The 19189-nt window shown below is 47.5% G+C and overlaps 1 protein-coding gene and 1 long non-coding RNA gene across 46 annotated transcripts in view; both read left to right on the top strand.

Moving 5' to 3' along the window:
• Cacna1c (calcium voltage-gated channel subunit alpha1 C) overlaps nt 1-19189 on the top strand; it is a 658960-nt gene that overhangs the window by 516328 nt on the left and 123443 nt on the right. For 25 of the 45 annotated variants that reach the window (XM_076567723.1, XM_076567725.1, XM_076567727.1 and 22 more), the window contains exons 10-11: nt 10007-10081; nt 12632-12722. In XM_076567723.1, coding sequence (XP_076423838.1) covers nt 10007-10081; nt 12632-12722 — 166 coding nt within the window. The remainder of the gene's footprint in view (nt 1-10006; nt 10082-12631; nt 12723-19189) is intronic. The other 20 variants (XM_076567731.1, XM_076567768.1, XM_076567730.1 and 17 more) reach the window with 1 other exon arrangement.
• Nucleotides 21-6233, top strand: LOC143272489 (uncharacterized). Its single transcript, XR_013050113.1, has 2 exons — nt 21-5557; nt 5597-6233. It is a non-coding gene; the product is annotated as an uncharacterized LOC143272489 (long non-coding RNA).

The raw sequence follows: 19189 nt of genomic DNA, 5'->3' as shown, positions 1-19189 counted from the left end.
ACCACCGCCCGGCAACATGTTTACCTCTTTTCCCTTTCTTCTTCAAATACGTGAAGGTTGAGCTCTGGAAATACCTCTCGCTTTTCATTCTGTCTCAGGAATGCCAGCTAGCCAGCCAAGAATAGCAGTCAGCAAATGGTTAAGAGACGAGTGAGGAGAGATGCCCTGTGGCTACCATGGGTCCAGAGCACTGAAGGCATTTAAGGCTTGAAAGGCTCCTCTAGCTTCCTTCCAGGGGTACAGAGGTTTAATTTCATCCACTCTGTGGTCTTCAGCATAATGCTCATTTCATCCACTGGCTTGCAAAGGAGATTGATTTATGGAGTGGGTGTTATCAGCAGCTGAGACCTAATGAGATCTCTGCTATACCTCCTAGATGGAGTGGAAAGCGACCATTTTGGTAATAAATAGAGAACAGCATCTAATTTGTAAATTCCTCTTTCCGTAGCTAGGCCTAATCTGATCAGTGAGACTGAAGGGAATTGTTGATAACCAAAAATTATTTTCCATGTCTTAATCTGGCCAGGAAACTTCACTCCTAATGGAGATGGCATATTGCTCTGGCAGTACTTGGGAATGACATTTGTCATTAGACTAACCCAATTGCTGCATACTGAAAAATACACTTAGACTTTAATCTACTTAAAACCAAACTGGAGCTGAAGCTGTGCATCGCCCTGCTCCTGGTCTCGTTGGTTCATAGAATCTAAATCTCTTTCTAGTTAAAACACAGAAATCTGTGGTAGTACTCTTCCAAGATGTCAGCTTGACCTCACTGATTAGCTGGCAATGCCAGATGGCCCACCGCAGAGCCCAGATGGTGGTCACAAATAACTTGTTTTTGACGTGCTAGAGATCAGGCTAAAGGAGCAGAACAGAACACCGACTCTGGGGCAGCCTTGGTTCAGCTTAAGGTTGAAAATGATAATGATAATAATAATAATAATCCAAGCCCAGTGTGGTGGCTCACTTGGGAGGCTGAGACAGGAGGATTAAAGCTATACACAAACCTTGTCTCTAAAGAAAAAAATTCAGGAGGCACAATGGGGAACTAAAGAATCTCTGTTTTTCCTCTTGGGCTTAAATCTTCTTCGTGTTAGCCAAAGTTTGAGACTTTGCAGTCTTTTCACGAGGCCTTAAGCATTCCACGGCATGAGTTTATGTTAGCATACAACAGAGGCTTCTTAACTGTTTCATGCTAAGAAGACAGCAGGGATGGATGTGTCTAAGAAAGAGCCAGCCCCCAAAGGACCAGGCGGCTGCTGTCATTCTTAGGGACTGTCCCTGAGCCAGCTGTCATCGCCACCAAGTGCTTAGAGTCCTGCTGCCCTTTGAGACACAAGATATGTGACCCGGAGGTTCCTTCTGTCAGCCTACACTTTGTTTCTGTACTGCCCAGCAGACATAGTGCCCAGTGTTCTCCACACACCTACTATATCGTTCTTCAGTATTTGGACTGACAGCCGTGATTAATTAACCCCATCTCAGTTGTATTGTCTTCAGTCCTCCCCCAACCCTCCCCGAGCGGCGGGATCATCTCTCCATTTTCAGATGAAAAGGTCAGGTTAAGATCATTTGCTGGAGAGTGGATGACAGCTTCGCAGGAGGCATGCACTCGCTCTCCCCGAGGTATGTATGTAACCTTGGACCCTAAAACCCATCCTCCGCATCTCTTGCCAGATGAGACAGAGCAAGAGGCCCATTGGGAAAGATGGATGATGGAGAGATGGATGAGAAGTCCTAGCAAGCAAGTCAGGAGCCCTGGTTCCTGGTCTTGGCTTCAGTCTGAATTAGCTCGGTGTCCTCAGACAACCCCTCATCCCCTCCTGAGCCTCAGTTTCCTGCCCTGTAAAATAATACACAGATGGGCTCAATTTTTCTGTACACCTTTGGGATTTCACACTCTCTGAGTGACTGCTCTGGTGCTGTCCATCTCTTTGAGTTCCCTTTTCCAGAGTGATATGTGCCTGGTCCAGGGAGGAGACAGTGCTAATCTGTAGAGGATCACTGTCCTCATTCTGACTGGGCGTCAGGGGGCTGCGAAGAGGAAGGTGCTTGCTGCTAAGAACCTAGGGCACTTCTCTTCACCCTCAGCTGACGTCTGTAGCTGTGTGACGCCCCTGTGCCGTGGGTGCAACACTGTTAATTACCTTTGAATGGTTAATTACTCTAATTGCTTTGCTTTCTCTCTGCCTTCTCATCTGCCTCATGTTCCCACTAGTGGGTATACTTCTGAAAGTATCTCCTGCCGTGCCCCCATTGGTCAGTTCCCCAGTGGCCCTTGGAAGCACTAGGCTGCTACAGTACCACGCCCCCGTGAGGCTCCTGAGGCTGGTGCTCCAGCTTCATGTTCCTGGTTACAGCGTGCTAGCCAGCACCTCCTCCTCCCCTTCCCCTTTGTCCAGTCAGTCTCTGTGTACCTGATTGCTCATGTCTTTGGTCCCTTTCAGTGAGTTATCCTTACAATTATCACCCCCACAATGCAAGCGGCAACAGCAGCAGAGCTGACTGACTTTGTCCAAGGGGCCCTCATGCTGTTACACAGCTCACAAACATCTGCATGCCCCACAGTCTACAAGGGTGACCATCCTTTCCCTTCCTCAAAGAGCCTTTTCTTAGTCCCACCCATCATGACCAGGACTCCATCCTGTGGTGGCTTGGCCTGAAGAAGTTTTGGTCTCTAAAGCTCATTGTGCTCCGATCCCTTTTTGCCCTCTTGGCTCGGAGCTGCTGGCACGGAAACTGTGATAGGGTCACCAAATAAGGGACATCTCCTTCAGTGACCTGGGCACCTACAGCATCCTTACCCTTTTCATGATTAGAAAAAAAAAAAAACAGTTCATCTGGTACAGAGAGTGGCTAAGAGGAGACTTGGCACCCGATCTACCTGACTTCAGATTCCCAGGTCCTAATTAGCTGCTCACTTTGAATAAGTGATTAAATTCCAAGCCTGTTTCCTCGCGCGTAAAATGGGCTCCTATAATACCTTACTCGTGGTATTCTCGTTACATATGTGTGAAACATGGAAGAGAGGCTAGCATATAGCAAATGCTTAAAAACTGGACTGTTAGGATTAGGACGAAGACACTGTTGTATATACTGCTGGAGGACAAAGCCTAAAACAGACATGTGACATGACATGACATAGCCCTGGGCCAAGCTAGAAAGGGACCAGGGACACACATCTTTTCTTTTTCCTTTCATACCGTGCCAGATAGGCGACATATTCTTCCAAGCCTGGGTAACTAGAAAAACAGCCCCTCTAACCTGGGAAGAACTTTATGCTTAAAATACCTGGGTTCACAGAGGAGCCCTACAAAAGAGCCATTCTGTCTGTGTGCAGAGGACCTGTGCCACATCCCTTTGGGCTGCAGAGGAGCTGTACCTGGCCCTGTCACTCCTAATGGAGGTAGGCATTGTGGGAAAAGAGAGGAGAGATGTGCACCCACATTCAGCAGCTTGTCTGGCGCAGCTGAACTCCCCTCTCCCCGCCTCCTCCTGTCCTGCCCTCCCGCGGCCCCAGTGCCATCGTGCTGGAAAGGGATTTTCTGCTTGGAGTGCTAGGTGCTTATAACCTGCTGGGATCACAGCAACCTTGGTTTCCTTCTTAGAGTTATAGCTGCAGACCCGGGGCAGCCATTTATACCCACTCCCAGTTAGCGGCAGCAATAAAAATTATGATGATGGCACACCACACCTGTATTGCTCCTTTTTAATAAGTAAGGCCTCTGTTTGGATTCTTAATATTTGATCTTATTTTATATTTACCTTGCTGGCTCAGAATCAGCCTGGGCTTACTTGCTTATGTGGAGGAGGCTAAGCTAGGCTGGGCTGACAGGAAGCGATTGAGAAGGTTCTGGAAGTAGTGGTGCGTTTTCCTGTGACCTTCCTACTCAAGCAGGCTGCTGTCGTGTGGTACCCCTTTGTTTCTTCTCTCTTACTGCCTCTGCCCTCTTTCTCCATAACCTTGGGTTCTTCCTGTCTACACTTTCCTAAGAAAGCCTTTCACCAATCATGTATTATGAACTCGCCCACATAAGAGATGAGGTGCACAGAACTTCAGCATGTCATGAAATGTATCAATGCTCTGGAGCCATTCAATATCCAAGGCCAGGAGTACCGTGTGTCCTAGACTAGTGGCACTGGAGGTGGCAGGTCCTGGATTTCAGATTGGGCACAAGCCTGCAGAGTGAGAGATCTCTGGCTGTGTGTTTGATTTGTCAATTGTAGAAAAATGATGAATGCAAATATCTATTCTGCAAGAGAAAAGACAGTCACATGGGACATGCCACTGCTCCTCCCAAGTCACTAGAGTAGCATCTACAGCTAGGACATCCACCTCCTTCCTGGCTGGGCTGTGTCCTCCTGCACCATAGCGAGCTACCAGTTATCTCTCCCTCTTCCCAGTGTGGACTTGAGCAAGCTGGCCAGGCCAGGCATTACCTGATGTGGCAGTAAGCCCTGGGCTCACCGCCATCCATTCTCACCGGCTTTCCCCTCAGGCATCTATCTTCCATTGGATTGTCACTGGGGATTAACATCCTTGCATGGCACCCTAGGAGCACATCTGTCAGGTCCTCACAGAAAGTGCTTTCAGACAGATGGCTTAAAGAGATCTTGATGAAGATGGAGGCAGGGTTCAAGAAAGTTGGGCAGAGGATTCGGGAAGTCAGAACAGCACCCTAAACTAGCAGTAGGGGAGCTTTTTCTATGGGTCTGCCTGCAGGTACGAAGGAGAGAACAGCTGTGTGAAGAGGGCTACATGGCCAGACCCATGGCCTTTGGCATCGAGATGCAGCCAGTATGCCCTGTACCCAGAAGCAGCAGAGTGAGGACCTGAGCCCCATCTCCTCTGACCTACCCACAGACTCCTGCTAGTGCTTCTCACCGGCCAGCCTGGGGGGGGGGGTGAGGGGGAGGACCTTTGATATGGTTTGCCAAGGTCAGCCTCCTGGGGTGCCAGCACAGCGGGCATGCAGGCAGCACGTAGGAGTATCCTGAGAACGAGGACAGTGCAAAACATTGCTTCTGCTGTTGCGTAGAATCCGACTCTGGCTTCACAGGATTCCAAGACCAAGTCCCTAGCCTTGAGAAAGTTTGGATTTACTTAAGAAATAACAAACTTTAAGAAAAACAATTTAAAATGAGTTGATAATACTAGCGAATGTTTATGTCAGTTACCATTTTACAAAGTCCTTTTTACAAATATTATTTCACTTAACCCATACCAAAAGATCTTTGAGTAAATAATATGATGATCTTTCTGTGGAGGAGGAAATGCGAGTCCAGAAAAGTTGAGTAGCTTACCTGAAGTCCTGTGGGTGGTAGACGGTGGGACAAGAACTGGCATCTAGATTTTTCCTTAAAATTGTAAGTGACACCCGTGTTCTAGGAGATGAGGAAGGACTCTGAGCAGTAGATGGTTCTAGAAACTACCAGAGTTTAGAACTGGGCCTCCCAGAATGAATGAGTGGGTAAGGATTCAGCACTGCCTGGGATGGTCCAGCCAGTTGGCGCCCCTGGCTTTGTAGGCCCTGCAGTATCTCTGGGATTAAAGGTGTGTGCCACCACCGCCTGCCTGCAGTATCTCTTACAGGTCTTCAGCTCTGCTGTCTAAAGTGAGAGGGCCAATCAACAGCCTTGGGAGAGGGTCCCTGCTGGGACCCAGGAAAACTCCATTCACAGAAATAAGTGGCAGGCTAGACTTGGCTTAAAAGCAACAGTTTGCAGACCTACAAGGTGTGAGGTAGAGGGACCAGACCCTTCCCGGAGGAGAGATGGTGCTATGTGATGCCATGTAGGCAGCAGCTGAGAGACAGTACATTATGGGACAGTGGTAAGGCAGCTCAGCTTGCCTGGAGAATTCTTCAGGATGGGTGGAAACAGGTACCATTGTAGCCTAGGCTTCCTAATAAAGTTCTACAGACTTAAATGACAGAAATGGATCGTTTTCCTGATTCTGGAGGCTGGAATCTGAGATCAAGGTATAGAGAAGGTTGGCTCCATAGAAGCTGTAAGGAAAGGATTCATTGTAGACCCCTCTCCTTGGCTAATAAGCACTGTCTTCACCCTGTATCTTTCTGTGATCTCTGCTCTGTCTCTGTCCAAATGTCTTTTTGTTGGAGTACAAGTCATGTTAGATTGTGACCTCATTTAATTACATTACATATTTAAAGACCCTGTCCACTTTAAAAAAAAAAAAAAAGTCCATTCTAGTAAGAGGATTTAAGACATCAGCATGTGGGTTTCTAGGAGGCATAATTCAATCCATAACAGATGAGATGCCCAAGTTTAAGTGAGTATAGCCTATAAGGAGGGCCTTACTGTCATTAGTACTTTGAGGAAATAAATGCTAGCTATACCATTTTTAATATAAAAGTGTAATAAAATGGGCATCTGGCCAAGTAAATGGCAAGGCTCCATATAGGAGTGGACGAGCCTGAGCCATTGCAGCCCAGCAGGCTGGATGCCAAGAGTCACCCGGGACTCCTGCCAGCATTCTGCCTCATGGGGAAACACCCTCAGCCACTCCAGTGATGTCTGTGTTGGTGCGGTAACTCTTTCTCAACGGGAAGGTGAGGAGGGGTTGGAAGGAGCAGGTGAATTTTCTGAGTTTGCAAAACGAGGATAACATCTTTCTTTGCAAGTCTCATGAGAAGCTGGCCATCCCCACTGACGTCATATGAAGGCCTTAGAGAACTCCACCCCTGGGACAAAGTCAGGGCTGTTTGTGGGACCCAAAAGTTTCAGAACTTAGCATATTTCATCTTTCTCCCCAAATTCATTTCACATTCTCTGGTGCCTCTTAGGTGGTAAGAACACCGAGGAAAATCTGAGACCCAGCCAGCCTACATGCCTTATATGTGACTGTTTCTCCCTTTATCTCTTCCAAGCCTTGAGGTTGGGAAAGAAGAGAAAAATGAAGGGACTCCCCAGAATCTTTCCATTTCCCTTGCTAAGTGACATACTAATATTTTCCTTTACCAAAACACAGATTGCTTTGACTCTCAAGCCTTTGCCAAAGCCCTGAGGAGTAATTTTTTTTAGTTATGTGGATGCATCTGTCCATCTTTCCTACACATATTATATTATGTTGATGTTGTGATGACCAAACAAGATCTAATTTCCTTTTAAGGAAAACGTGAGTTTTGAATCACTGGCCCAGTCTGGATCAGCCCTACCACTTGGGGATCTGTTTCATGAGGGTCCATCCAGAGGGAGTTTTATGGAGACCTGGCTTCCTATAGAGGACCATGAGGGTCATGAGCAGTAAGCCTCCTCATTGACCGTAGCAGCAGAAAGACTACCAGATGAACTGTACCAACATAATTTAAAGACACCACCTGCTTCCTCAGCATCTTCCCTCAAAACTGCATCAGGTCAGGCTGGGGAAATGGCTCAGCCAGTGAAGTGTTTACCACGCAAGCGTGGGGACCTGAGCCTGAGCCCCGCACCAAAGCTGGGCCTGGTGATAAGCGCTTCTAGTCCTGGTGCTGGGGAGGCAGAGACAAGTGGACACCCGGGGCTTGCTCACCAGCTCTCCTAGCCAAATTGGCAAACTCCAGTTCCCACCAGACACTTGAGATTGACCCCTGACCTCCATCCACCCATAGGCTATCACGGCATACACATGAACAGATATACACACCATACATCTCTCTCTCTCTCTCTCTCTCTCTCTCTCTCTCTCTCTCTCTCTCTCTCTCTCTCTCTCTCACACACACACACACACACACACACACATACACACACACACACACACACACACACACACACACACACACGCACGCACACACGCACACACGCACACACACACACAGACACACACACTGTGTTTTACAAAGGGTATATCCTCACCTGTCTGGAGGGACACAGGCAATCACATAATCACATTGGAAAGGGGTGTCCTCTGACTCCTGAGGTCTTCCCCATCTTTCAGCCACCTCTTCAGCCAATTAACCATAGGTGCTCAAGATTTCCAGCTCACCTGTGAGGCAAGTGTCTCATATTTGTGATTCTTGACCTACACAATCTGAGCATAGAGTTTCCCAGACGCCTCCCTTAGAACAGCAACTGCCGCGTGACCATGGAATCCTTTACTGACAGGATCACTTCATTTTCAGCTGTTTTATCTCCCAGATGCCTATGGAATAAACTAAATAAATCTTTCTGGTGAGAGATGCTCATTTCAGCTAGGAACCTTTAGAGATGTGACTTGACCCACAGAGCAAATTGAATGGAGAGCATGCAGGCCATGCACATAGGGAACTGAGCTGAAGGTTCTGCCACATCCCACCATGAGCATCCTGACCATGTGTGGTTACATCTGAACACCCATATGTTTATTGGGTTCTTCTTATGGCTTTTAAAGTTATCCTAAAGTTGTTTCCAAAATCAAACAAGATATGGCACACTTTTTGTCAAGCCAAATGCTGAATAAAGCTCCTGGTTGACAGGTCTCTGAGCTTTGAACCACTGCCTGGAATCCTTGTACTCTCACACCAGCCCCAGGAGCTTGGTGATGGGCAGCTTTCTGTTTCCTCTTTACATCTCCACAGAAAGCAGGGTCCTCATGGACTCCCGATATTTGCTTTAGTTCTCGTTCTAAAATGTACCTCTCTAGAAGGGAAATGGGACCTGACTCACTTCCAATGTTGAATTCAGGAAGGAGTTTTGAGAAGAAAGAGAAGCCCCAGAACTGATTTGAGAGTTGTTGTTCATTCTACACTGTGTTTTGCACACTGGAGATGTGGACCTCCCTATAGGTTGGCAATGAGCTTGACCCCTTTCGAAGATTAGCCAGACTTCTGAATCCCCACGAACACCAAAGTTCATTGGCTATCATCTAAGTTGCAGGAGACTAGGATGAAAGATGTTCTCTTCACAGCCTTCCCTAGAGCACATGGGGCCACTTGTCTGTCCTCATCAGAGCACATACTTTCTTGTAGGACTGTCTGGTAACTTCCTACATCCAGCCACTGCTCCTCCTCATTAATAAGCTGTGCTCAGTACATGCCCATCACTTATTTCTTACAGCTGCTCTGTTTTGTCACAGAAGCACACAAGTATGAGTGTTATCAAGAGAAAGCCCCTTTCTGGGGAGTTAGCTAAAGCGTTGCCTCCCAGGACGTCAGGCTGCTGCACAGTACAGACTGCTCTGTCCCTTGGCTCCTTCCTCTCCATTTAAGCCCAGACATGAGCAGAGCCTAAGGCTTTTTATGCATAGGAAACTGAACTCTGATGAAAAGTGGATTCCCAAGACAGCTTAGTTATTCTGTACTCGAACCAGACTCTCAGGTTATTCCTCTTCAAAATAAAACAGACTATGAAATGTACTGTATATGAATTACATGCATAGTGTATACAGAATTAAACACAGTAAGCATTTGTGAAATCGGAAGTAAAGCAGATGCACACGTGCTTTGGATGTAACCAAGACTGCGGCATTGGAGAGCCACTTATTGAATGAAACACAAAGACTGAGCTAGACAAGGGGAGAAGTAGACAAATAGACAAATGACACTATCAGGGGACAGGTAGGAAGGAAGCGTTGGAGCCCACGGTAGCTGGCGTTCATGGTCCCTGGGAGGGAGAGGCTTGAGCCATCTAGCCAGTGGGATGGGTGAAATCAGGCATTAGCTTGATCTTAGTGGTTACCTACTTAAATCTGTAAAAGGGACACCCCTCACTCAGGTGACACAGGTACTAGGAAGTCTCCAGGTACATGTGCCAGTGTGGTTGGGAGCCTCTTCTAGAGCCAACCATTTGCTCCACTAAGGGTCCATCATTTGTTTTATGTTGTTAATTTCATGTGACTTAAAAAGTTTCACCAGATTTTGTTACGTTTTCTTATATGTCTTGGTTTATGCTTTTCATTGTTTTATTAATTTTTGGAGATAAAATTGTTCATGTAAGAAGTCGGTTATTTCTTTTGCCCGTGCTGATTGCATGTTCTCTGTTGATGTCTTGTCCCTGACCTTGACACTGGCCATCTTGTCTGTGAAAGGAGGCGCAGCGGCGGGCTTGCTTGATCAGAAGAAAGGGAAGTTTGCTTGGTTTAGTCACTCTACAGAAACCCATGGTAATGTCTCCTGTGCTCACCGTGTGTAAATGTGTGTTGGTCCATACAGATTGCATGGGAGAATGTTGCTCTTGATGTCTGGGGTACATGCGCCTGTGTGTTTGTGTGGGCGTGCACCAGCGCTCTTCTGTTGAAATGTGTTTGTGTGTGTGTGTGTGTGTGTGTGTGTGTGTGTGTGTGTGTGTGTGTGTGTGTTTGCGAGGGGAAGACCGCTGACCCTCCTCTCTTCCACTGGATCAAGTCAGCGAGCTTGACAACCAACAACAACTGTTCCGTGATAGAAGATGGAGTCGTTCCTTTGGATAGTGACAGCCACATCCAGTCGCTGTAAATGCAAAATGAGCCCTGCTGCTGGAAGGACCTTGACTGTAGAGGATATGCTTACTCCTAAGGCCCAAGCAACTTCTTCCTAATTTTGGTGTCTTTTCAAGCCTAGCACTACTACACTCACACTATCATACTCACATACAAGGGGTTCTCTGAGAGCCAAGTATCACAAAGTCAGGAGGCTTTCTACATGGGACGCAGACCTCCGAGAGTTAAAGGGGCCTGAGTCCAGAGTGGCTAAAGATAAACTAACTGAAAGGCCAAATGCTCCTCACTTTTACAGCTTCTTATTTAATGTGGATTGTCCACAGCCCGTGGAAACCTCCGAAGGCCCCTATGCCTAGTTCCCAGTGCTAAGTCACCTCCAATGACTAGTCCCATCCAAAGACCTTAGGCTGCGATGTGAATGTCAGCGCTATAAATCTGAACAACGTTGCTGGAATATTCTATGCCAACCTGTGGTGTGTCCAGAGCCTGGCTCAGCCTCCCAGTCGTTGACTTACCCTAGATGTAGAGTAGAGACTTGGTCAACACTGGAGTAGTCAAGGTGAGCATGGAGCAGGGACAGTACTCAATCACTAGTCCTTTCTAGGTGCACCATGGACTTTGACCTTCATACCCAGCCTCTCAGCCTCACTTCCCCTTCCTGTGACATAAGGGAAACATGCTAGAGCTGGGTAAATTTTCCAGTTTCCTCCAGCCCTTAATATCTGTGAGATGGTGCCTGGATTCTTTTTTCTCAACATTTTTGAGGCAGAATCCTAAGTCAAAGAGAACTATTCCATGTGACAGTCAAAACATAGTAAGTCATGGGTTCTCTGTTTGTGTCTTCCGTGTTTGAAATGAAACTTTTCATCCACCTGACTTGTCTTAAACCAGAAGAAAAGACACTTGGGAAAGTCCATCTCTATCAACGTGACCATGTGACCAGGGAATGTCTCCCCTGGGCTGTGGTAGTCCATGGAGACTTGTCACTCCTGTCACAGTCTCAGTAGTTTAGACACTGTGGCTGCTGAGGGCTAGTGAGTTCTTACCAGATGAGGTTTATTCTGGAAGGAGTGCCAGTCCACATTGCTCTAAAGAAGGACTGGTAAAACCAAGGAGCTCCCTGGGAGTTGTGGTGTATACCACTAAGGCCAGCACTCAGGAGGCTAAGGCAGGTGGACTGCAAGTTTGAGGCCAGCTTGGAATATATCAAGACCATATCTTATTTTTTAAAGTAAATATATATATATATATATATATCTCATATATATAGTGTGTATATATATGGATGGATGGATTCATATTACATTAAAAGGATGATGGCAGTTCTGAAGAACTCTTTGAGCTAAACTCTAATTTCATAGAAAAAAATAATACTAAAATAAATGACCTAAGCCACCATGCTGGGTCTAAGCTGGAAAACTCCTTCCTAGGCTGCTGCTGCCTTAGTGTAAGATGCTGGCCATTGCTTTGGGCAGATTGGCTCTGGGACAATCAGATAGCTAGTATCTCTGTTTAGATGGGGGTCCAGGACTTCTAAGAAGAGAGATGGTATCCCTGCAGGTTCTCTTTGGCCCACATTTAAGCCTAATTTGTGGATCTCTCAATTAGACGCTTCCATTCTTTGCGTGTGCCATGTTGTGTGAGGCCAAACATGTGAGTCTGACAGTGGCCAGCTACCTCAAGACCACCGCCTCAGGTGTGGTCCTAAGTGTCATTGCTTTATGACACAGTGCACTGCAGGAAAAAAAACAATGTCCCCAAACCCATCAGGAAATTTGCTTGAGTAGCAGAAGTGCCCTTTCTGCAAACAAGCTAGACTCCCGTCTTGGGTTGGAGCTGGTAGGGGAAAGAAAGGAAGAAGGCGGCAGAGTCCTGTTTTAAGAGCTGCTCTCCCTGTGGTCAGTTGAGGATGCAAATGGAAAACTCCACCGCCTTTCAGAGGCTACAAAGTTGAGGGCCCAAGGAGGATGCGACCATTGTTCTTGCCCAGATGTGTCCTGTAAGGTAAATGGTCTCATCACCAGAGTCCCTCCTACATTCCCACTCATCTGCAGTGTCCTGGCAGCTGGCTTGCCCAGCCTGATGAGGACAGTGCCAGGGCCAGGCCCCCACAGACAGGCCAGCAGGTGGTGCCCAGCCAGCTCTGGGCTAGGATGGTATGTCATACACTAACGCTCTTCTTCTCCCTTTCTCTCCCTACCCTCAATGCCTTCCACGCCCCCCCTTCACTCACAGTGAGCATGCCCACAAGTGAGACAGAGTCTGTCAACACTGAAAATGTGGCTGGAGGTGACATCGAGGGCGAAAACTGTGGAGCCAGGCTTGCGTGAGTACCCATAGCAAACTTAGCACTGAGTTCTTCCTGGGGGATGGCCTGGGAAACTGGCTCAGGGAGTCAGGTAGGATGGCTCCTCACTCCAGGGGCAGAATCAGAACCTTGGGTGACAACCTGTGCCCTGGGTGGAGAGAAAAGAGGCCTGGGTGAAGTATGGCCCCATACATCGTAGTGGGCATAAAGCCCATCTTTGGCATTTCTGGGAGGGCCACCAAACTCAGATATTGGACCTTTTCAGAGAAATACAGAAGTAGGGGTTCTCTGATGTCTGGTTTTTCTTATTCCCTTTCATTTTTTTTTTCATAAGAGCTATTAGGTCAAGGTCCCTGCTGCTACATGGTCACCTTTTCCATTCTGACAAACATGGCCTTATAGAAAATCACCAGCTAAGGAACTACACTGTCGGGGATGATCCTGTGGTCCTGTGCAGCTCTGAGCAGCCCTTCTGATGATGGCGAGCCAGTGCCTGGCATACTACCGGGAATGTCCTTAGCCTAGGAGGCAGCAGTCCTTCTTAGGAGCTAAGGCTTCCTTGCAGTTCCCGGCTCCCAGGGACTTTGACCTGGGACTTAGCCAGATGTGAGAGAGCAAGAGCTGTTGTCCATGGGAGCGGTTCACATATGGATTGCCACAGTCTTGAACACAGGGTCAAATCATCCATGTCAATGACCCTCACTCCCTAAATGAAGGGGAAAATGGTTTGATTACTAAAATTGACAAAACCAATTTGATTACGAGCGTCACAAAAGCAAAGCCTGGGAGATAAAGGGGTATGCCACTAGGTAGCCACACCCAGGCTTCACTTTGGGAGGCGATGACCGCTCTTCCTATGGCCTTGTCTTGACCACTGGAAGGAACCGCAAACAGGAAGGTCTGAGTAGGATTAGCCCAAATAAAATGTGTCTCCAAATGCTCCTGGGGTAGAACAGCACTTTCCCCTGTAGCATGACTCACTGCCATGCAGACCCAGCCTTCTCACGACAGTAGCTGCAGGCCAGTCTGAGTGTGCCTGTGTGTGAGCCAAAAGAGGGAGGTGAGCAAGGCTGGGGAGCTGTGCAGCCAGGTTCCAGGGTCCACAGGGCTGTGGCATCACTCACTCTGACAGTGGCACCAGGGAGTCTGCACTGCAGATTTCTCAACATTGTTGAGAAGCAATTATTGTCAAAGTGTTGTTAAAATATGGTGCTAATTACATTTGTAAGCAGTCCTCCCAGCCTTTCTTCTTTCCTCTTTTGGAAGTCTACAAAATAAGCACTTGAGTTTCTAGAGGTGGCCCCAGATAGCAATGATAGGGGCAGCATATGGCATCCTTCTAGCCTATAAGTTCCAGGCTTTTCTCCTTGCTTGACATCAAGGATGGGGAGTTTGGAGAAAAGATTATCAAGGTTATTATAATGCTGGCTTTGGGGCATGGCCCAAGGTATAAACCAGGAGGGGCCAGGGAGCTGGCACCAGGAACTCACTTAGCAGTACATTTTGGAGTCCATGATGCTAGACTGGAAAGCAAACCTGATTATCCCCTGTGGAGGGAAATGGGCATCGCTGCTCTATCTGTCACCTCCTAGGAGGATGGGCTCTGCTTTTGAGTTATGCAGAAATGGTTGCTCTCATTCCTACACATACCCAGGGTGATACACATCTACACTTTATACAAAAGATAGTTATGGCACCAGAATTAGAATATACACTTCATCAACTGCTATCTTTGTGCATCTCCCTACAACACAGATGGGCTAAGATTGCCGCTGTTGCTGTCAGTGGATCAGCTTGAGAAGAGAAGCAGGCTGAGGGCAGAATGAGAGATCATAGTTTTATGAGCTTTGAGCTAAAAGTCTTGGGGTAAAGATGTCACGTGGGTGGCAGAGGGGTGTAGAAAAAAAGATTGCAGTGTGAGGCAATGCAGTGACAGAAAAAGAGATAAAGGAAAGACTCACCAAAATGTGATAAGATAAATTGATAACAAGGCTGAAGCAAAATTAGAGGGGGGGGTCCAGCCTAAAAGATACGCAGGTGCTGTGTGGATGGCATGGTGAGAAGTTCTGAGGTTCAGTTCTGAACAGCGATGGAGACTGGCATTTGAGGCCATTGATAAGGTCATAGGACAGAGTTCATTCAGATAGGTGTAGGAAGCAGGAGACAAGGACCAAACTTTGGGGAAACTGACACACAGAATAGAAAGAAGCAGACAGACAGTTCCACTGAGAGATGTGGGAGGGAGATGTCAGGAAAACCCTCTCTGTGGGAGCCTTAATGGTGGTCACAGCCTATGCTGGGTGATAAAGATAGTAGTCATCCAGAAAAGTGACTGACTCCATGGAGCTGACCACCTAGTGTGGAAGAGGCCCTAGAAACTGGGGTGTTGTGATGCCTAAGTAAATGTAATGTGTCCTCAATTGCGGAGAGTCCTGGTTTGGATTGACAGGTTAGAAAAATTCACTGAAGGATTAAAATTTAAGCTGAAAACTAAGAATGAATAGAAATACTAAGTGCAGGGGCCAGCATGTGTGTGAGGGACGGTGGTTCAGGCGCAGGGCAAGAACTGGTAGGCTCCTTAAGGAGCCTGGTCTGTGTTATGAGAGTGTGAGAAGTTCCTGAAGGGTTTTAAGAACACAGAGCTGGCGGGGGGGGCAGGTCAGTTCCATCAGTCTTGTACTCTCAAAAGATCGTTTTGACGTGAGGAACAATTAGGAAAGAGGGTGACAGACTAATGAAGCAGCCACCATGGCTGCTCATGTATGGGATGATGGTGGCCCCAAGTAGAGCTGTATTGTGGGGACAGAAAGAATGGGCCAATCGTCAGGGTGTCCCGGAGCTCTCTACTCTAAGGGGTTTGGGGGTACAGTGACTCTGGGAACCAGTCTCAGGAAAGGTGGAAATGTGCCAGTGCAGGGCACCCCCCAGAACACTGAGGCTATGCAAAGGAGGGAGAAAAATGGGACAGGGAGGGGAGGAGCTGGCACAGGAATAAAGGGGTGATTTTCACTGCCGTGGGGTGGTCTTCAAGGCACTGAGAAGCTGGTGAAAACCCAGAAGCTGAAGAAACTGCAAAGGAATTGAGCACAGGAAGTAGATTTCCTCTGCCTGGGAAAATGAAAGGGAGCTGACATCAGACTTGAAGCAAGCACCCTTTCTAAGGTACAGTTCCTTTCTCCCAAGAAAGGGACAGGATGGACCACTGATTCCAACAGAAACCAAGGCTAGACACTGCCTTCCAGGGCTGCTTAAAGGGGCACTTCTTCCACCTCCTTGGCACATTTGGCTCCATGTGAAATCACAAATGACTAAGATTCTACAGCTTGAGGAATTGCATAGCAGAGACCCATGTGACATGAAGGATTCCTTTTAGCTCTCAGGGCCTGTGGCTCTGTAGAGAATGTGGAGTCAGGAGAACACTGGTCAGTGATAGGAACCGTTCTAAGATCCGTCATCTTTCACGGGGTGAAGGCTGGGTATTGTAGAAACTTGAAGGATAACCTGGAAGATACAAATGGGAAGACCACCAAGGGACCACTAGATCTGCAGCCGTGGACATTCTGGAGACTGACACTGTCCTTGTACATTTGGCACCTTTTAAATGTACTTTTGGTACTTTTTATAGCCTAAAAACACTAAAAAACAACAATTATGTGAATCTGGTTGGGATTAGCCACAGAGACCCAGCTCAAGGCCGAGTGACAATCTGCCTTATGTCAAAGGACACATGGACATCACTGAAGGTCAAGCTGAAAACTAGAAGTCAACTCTATTGTTTGCCTGGGAGCCTGGGAAGAGGCAGAGTGATCTAGAGGACCTCTACAGGCAAAGCCTGGGTTCCAGGAAGGAAGTTCAGGCCAGAGATGAGTTCAGCATCCAGTATCTGGAGCCATGTTCAGCTTGGGCAAACTCCAGGATATGCTCCCTCTCGTCCTAACAGCTGGGATGGTGATCAAGCTGTGGAGTCGGAGAAGCTGAGTCAGCAACCTTTCTGAGTGTGCTGAAGGCAAAATGGGGCCAATTCAGGAAAACTCTTGCACAGTAGGTAGTAAGTGTACAGTACTTATCACTCAAAGAAGGAAGAAGAAGCTAAACGTATAAACAACTACCAAGGAGTTCAACTATCTGTCAGATAATGATAAATACAAAGCCAGTAGCTTAACAGGGAAAATGATTTGAGGCTTGTCTCTAATTTCGAATGTCAAAATCAGGGAGGAAAATCTTGGTCTTCTAGGTTGGCCCTAGGGGTCCAGTTGAGCACCTGGGGATAAATAGATAAATAGATAAGTCCCTTCCCAGTGGTGTATTCTGGAGGTCTCATGTGTAGCTAGTTATTAACCTCCTCCATTTCCTTGTTCTTAACAAATCTACCTGAGACGTGAAGTAGGGATGGCGTTGCACTTGAATATGAATGATGGAAAAGTCCAGAAACTTCGGAGCAAGTTACTCATGCCCACTGGGGTTTGGGTACACTGGAGGCTTCTGCTGTTTCCAGGACTCTACAGGCTGCACAGATTTCAAACATCAGTAGAAGGCAGATGTGCTAAGGTGCTCAGTACGCTCTGGCTCCTTTCTCCACAGTGAGAACAGCTATCCAAACATGGAGTCTGTCGCTACTGACAGGAGACAGTGGGCTGTGAGCAGTAGTGTCCTTCTATTTTGTGAAGTCTTGTAGCTCACTGCTCCTGCGCACAGAGATTGCCAGGGAATCAAAGCCGTCAATCTTCTGTGAAGTTCTAAGTGTCTCTCTGCTAGGACCCCCTGAAGTGACAGCAGTCCTTTCCTTGGTGCAGGTACCGAGAAGTGCTGCCGAGGGGCCGAGGAAATGGGCTTGTATTAAAAACCAAGGAATGTTTTGGATGCAGAGAACCTAAAGTCAAGTTCACAGGCTCCTGATAGCAACAAGAAGCCTTCTTCATATGAGGTGTACAGGGTTAGGCATCAGGACTTGGAGCCAAATAGGCAGGAGACTCATGGACCATTTCATTTGGCCCAGAGTACAAGGACACCAAACAGTGGCCACCTGTGAACGAGGACAAATACTCACTCAGCTCTGATCTCCCCTTATCCCATATCACAGATTCATTTCCTTAAGAGAACTCTCAAGTTCCTCGTGGGGGAGTTTCTAAGGTCTCACTTTTGCTTGTGAATTAACTGGACTGAGAATAAGAGGGAGACTTGCAGGGGGCAAAGGATCTGAGTTGAGCCAGAAACCACTGAGACCCTCTGCAAGAAAGCCTGGAACCAGCTTGGCCTTCTCACAGATCCCTGAGCTCAGCATATCAGTAACCTGCCTCCCTGTCTCCACTGAGTGGCTAGCAAACATTTTTCCCCCCATTAAACGGCGCTTCGAGATGAACGACGCTGCCCTGGGCTCTAGGTCCCCCTCCCACATGCTCAGTTAACGTGTGATTAAACCCTGCAGCCTAGCAGGCAGTCTTGGGGGTGGAAAGGGTTGTTAGCTACCAGTTCAGAGCAATCAAGGCACTTGGCTCAGCTTCTCAGTGCCCTGGAGATATAATTATCTCATGCACGATGACTTTGCCACCTGCCACATCTTCTGCTTTATTTTTTTTTTTAATAAAAAATATCAGGAAGGGTTGATGTTTTCTTGTTACGTGACATAGCTTGCTTTTTGACTGACTGGGACAAGATAGCGTCAAGCAGTCACCTCCCAACATCCCTCCAAGGGTCTCTGATCATTGCCACTCCTCATTTGAATTCTAGTCTTTGTGGCCGTTTTTAAAATGTCCTACATGAGTACGGTGTGTACATCATTCCCACTCCTTCCTCTCCCCTCTCAACACCTCCCCTAGCCCCCTACTCCCAATTTTATGGCCTTGTTCTCTTCGATTATAGCTGGTGTATATTTATAAATATATAACTCGCGGAGTCCATTTAGTGTTGCTCATGTGCGATGTGTTTAGAGCTGACCTCTTGAGATCGGACAACCTGTCAGGGACCTCGTCCCTGGAGAAGACAGATTCACCCTCTCTTAGCAGCGCTTGGTTGCCTGTAGTTCTTCGTCTAAGGGTGGAGCTTTCTGAGATTTGCCCGCCCGCCCTGGTGCTGTCATTTTGCAGGTCCTGCTTGTGGCCAATTGAGCAGTCTCACTCCACCCGTTACTTTGCCTGTGTTCACCTTTCCCTTAGCATCAAAGCTAAGCTGGCATGTGCCTTCTAATGTTTGGGGTTTTTCCAAAATGTTTCGTCTCAATTGCTTACATCCTCCTTCCCCCTCTCCTTTCTCTTCCCTCTTTCCTGCTTTCTCTCTTCCCCCTTCCTCCCTCCTCCCTCACTTTTCTCTACTTCTCATTAACAAGCCTCTCTCTTGACCTCTCTCCACCTCCCAGCTCCATGTAACTTTCCTGGAATCTGTCCTAGATGAACTGGACAGTCTCACAGCCTCCCTTGAAGGCGCTATCTTTCGGGATCCTTCCCATGTGACGATCCTTCAAGGCAGCTATCGTCAGGACACCCTACCTG

Source organism: Peromyscus maniculatus, chromosome 3 (genome assembly GCF_049852395.1).
Source record: "Peromyscus maniculatus bairdii isolate BWxNUB_F1_BW_parent chromosome 3, HU_Pman_BW_mat_3.1, whole genome shotgun sequence".
NCBI lineage: Eukaryota > Metazoa > Chordata > Mammalia > Rodentia > Cricetidae > Peromyscus > Peromyscus maniculatus.
Note: the sequence above shows the minus strand (reverse complement) of the source record. Positions and strands in the feature narration are given on the sequence as shown.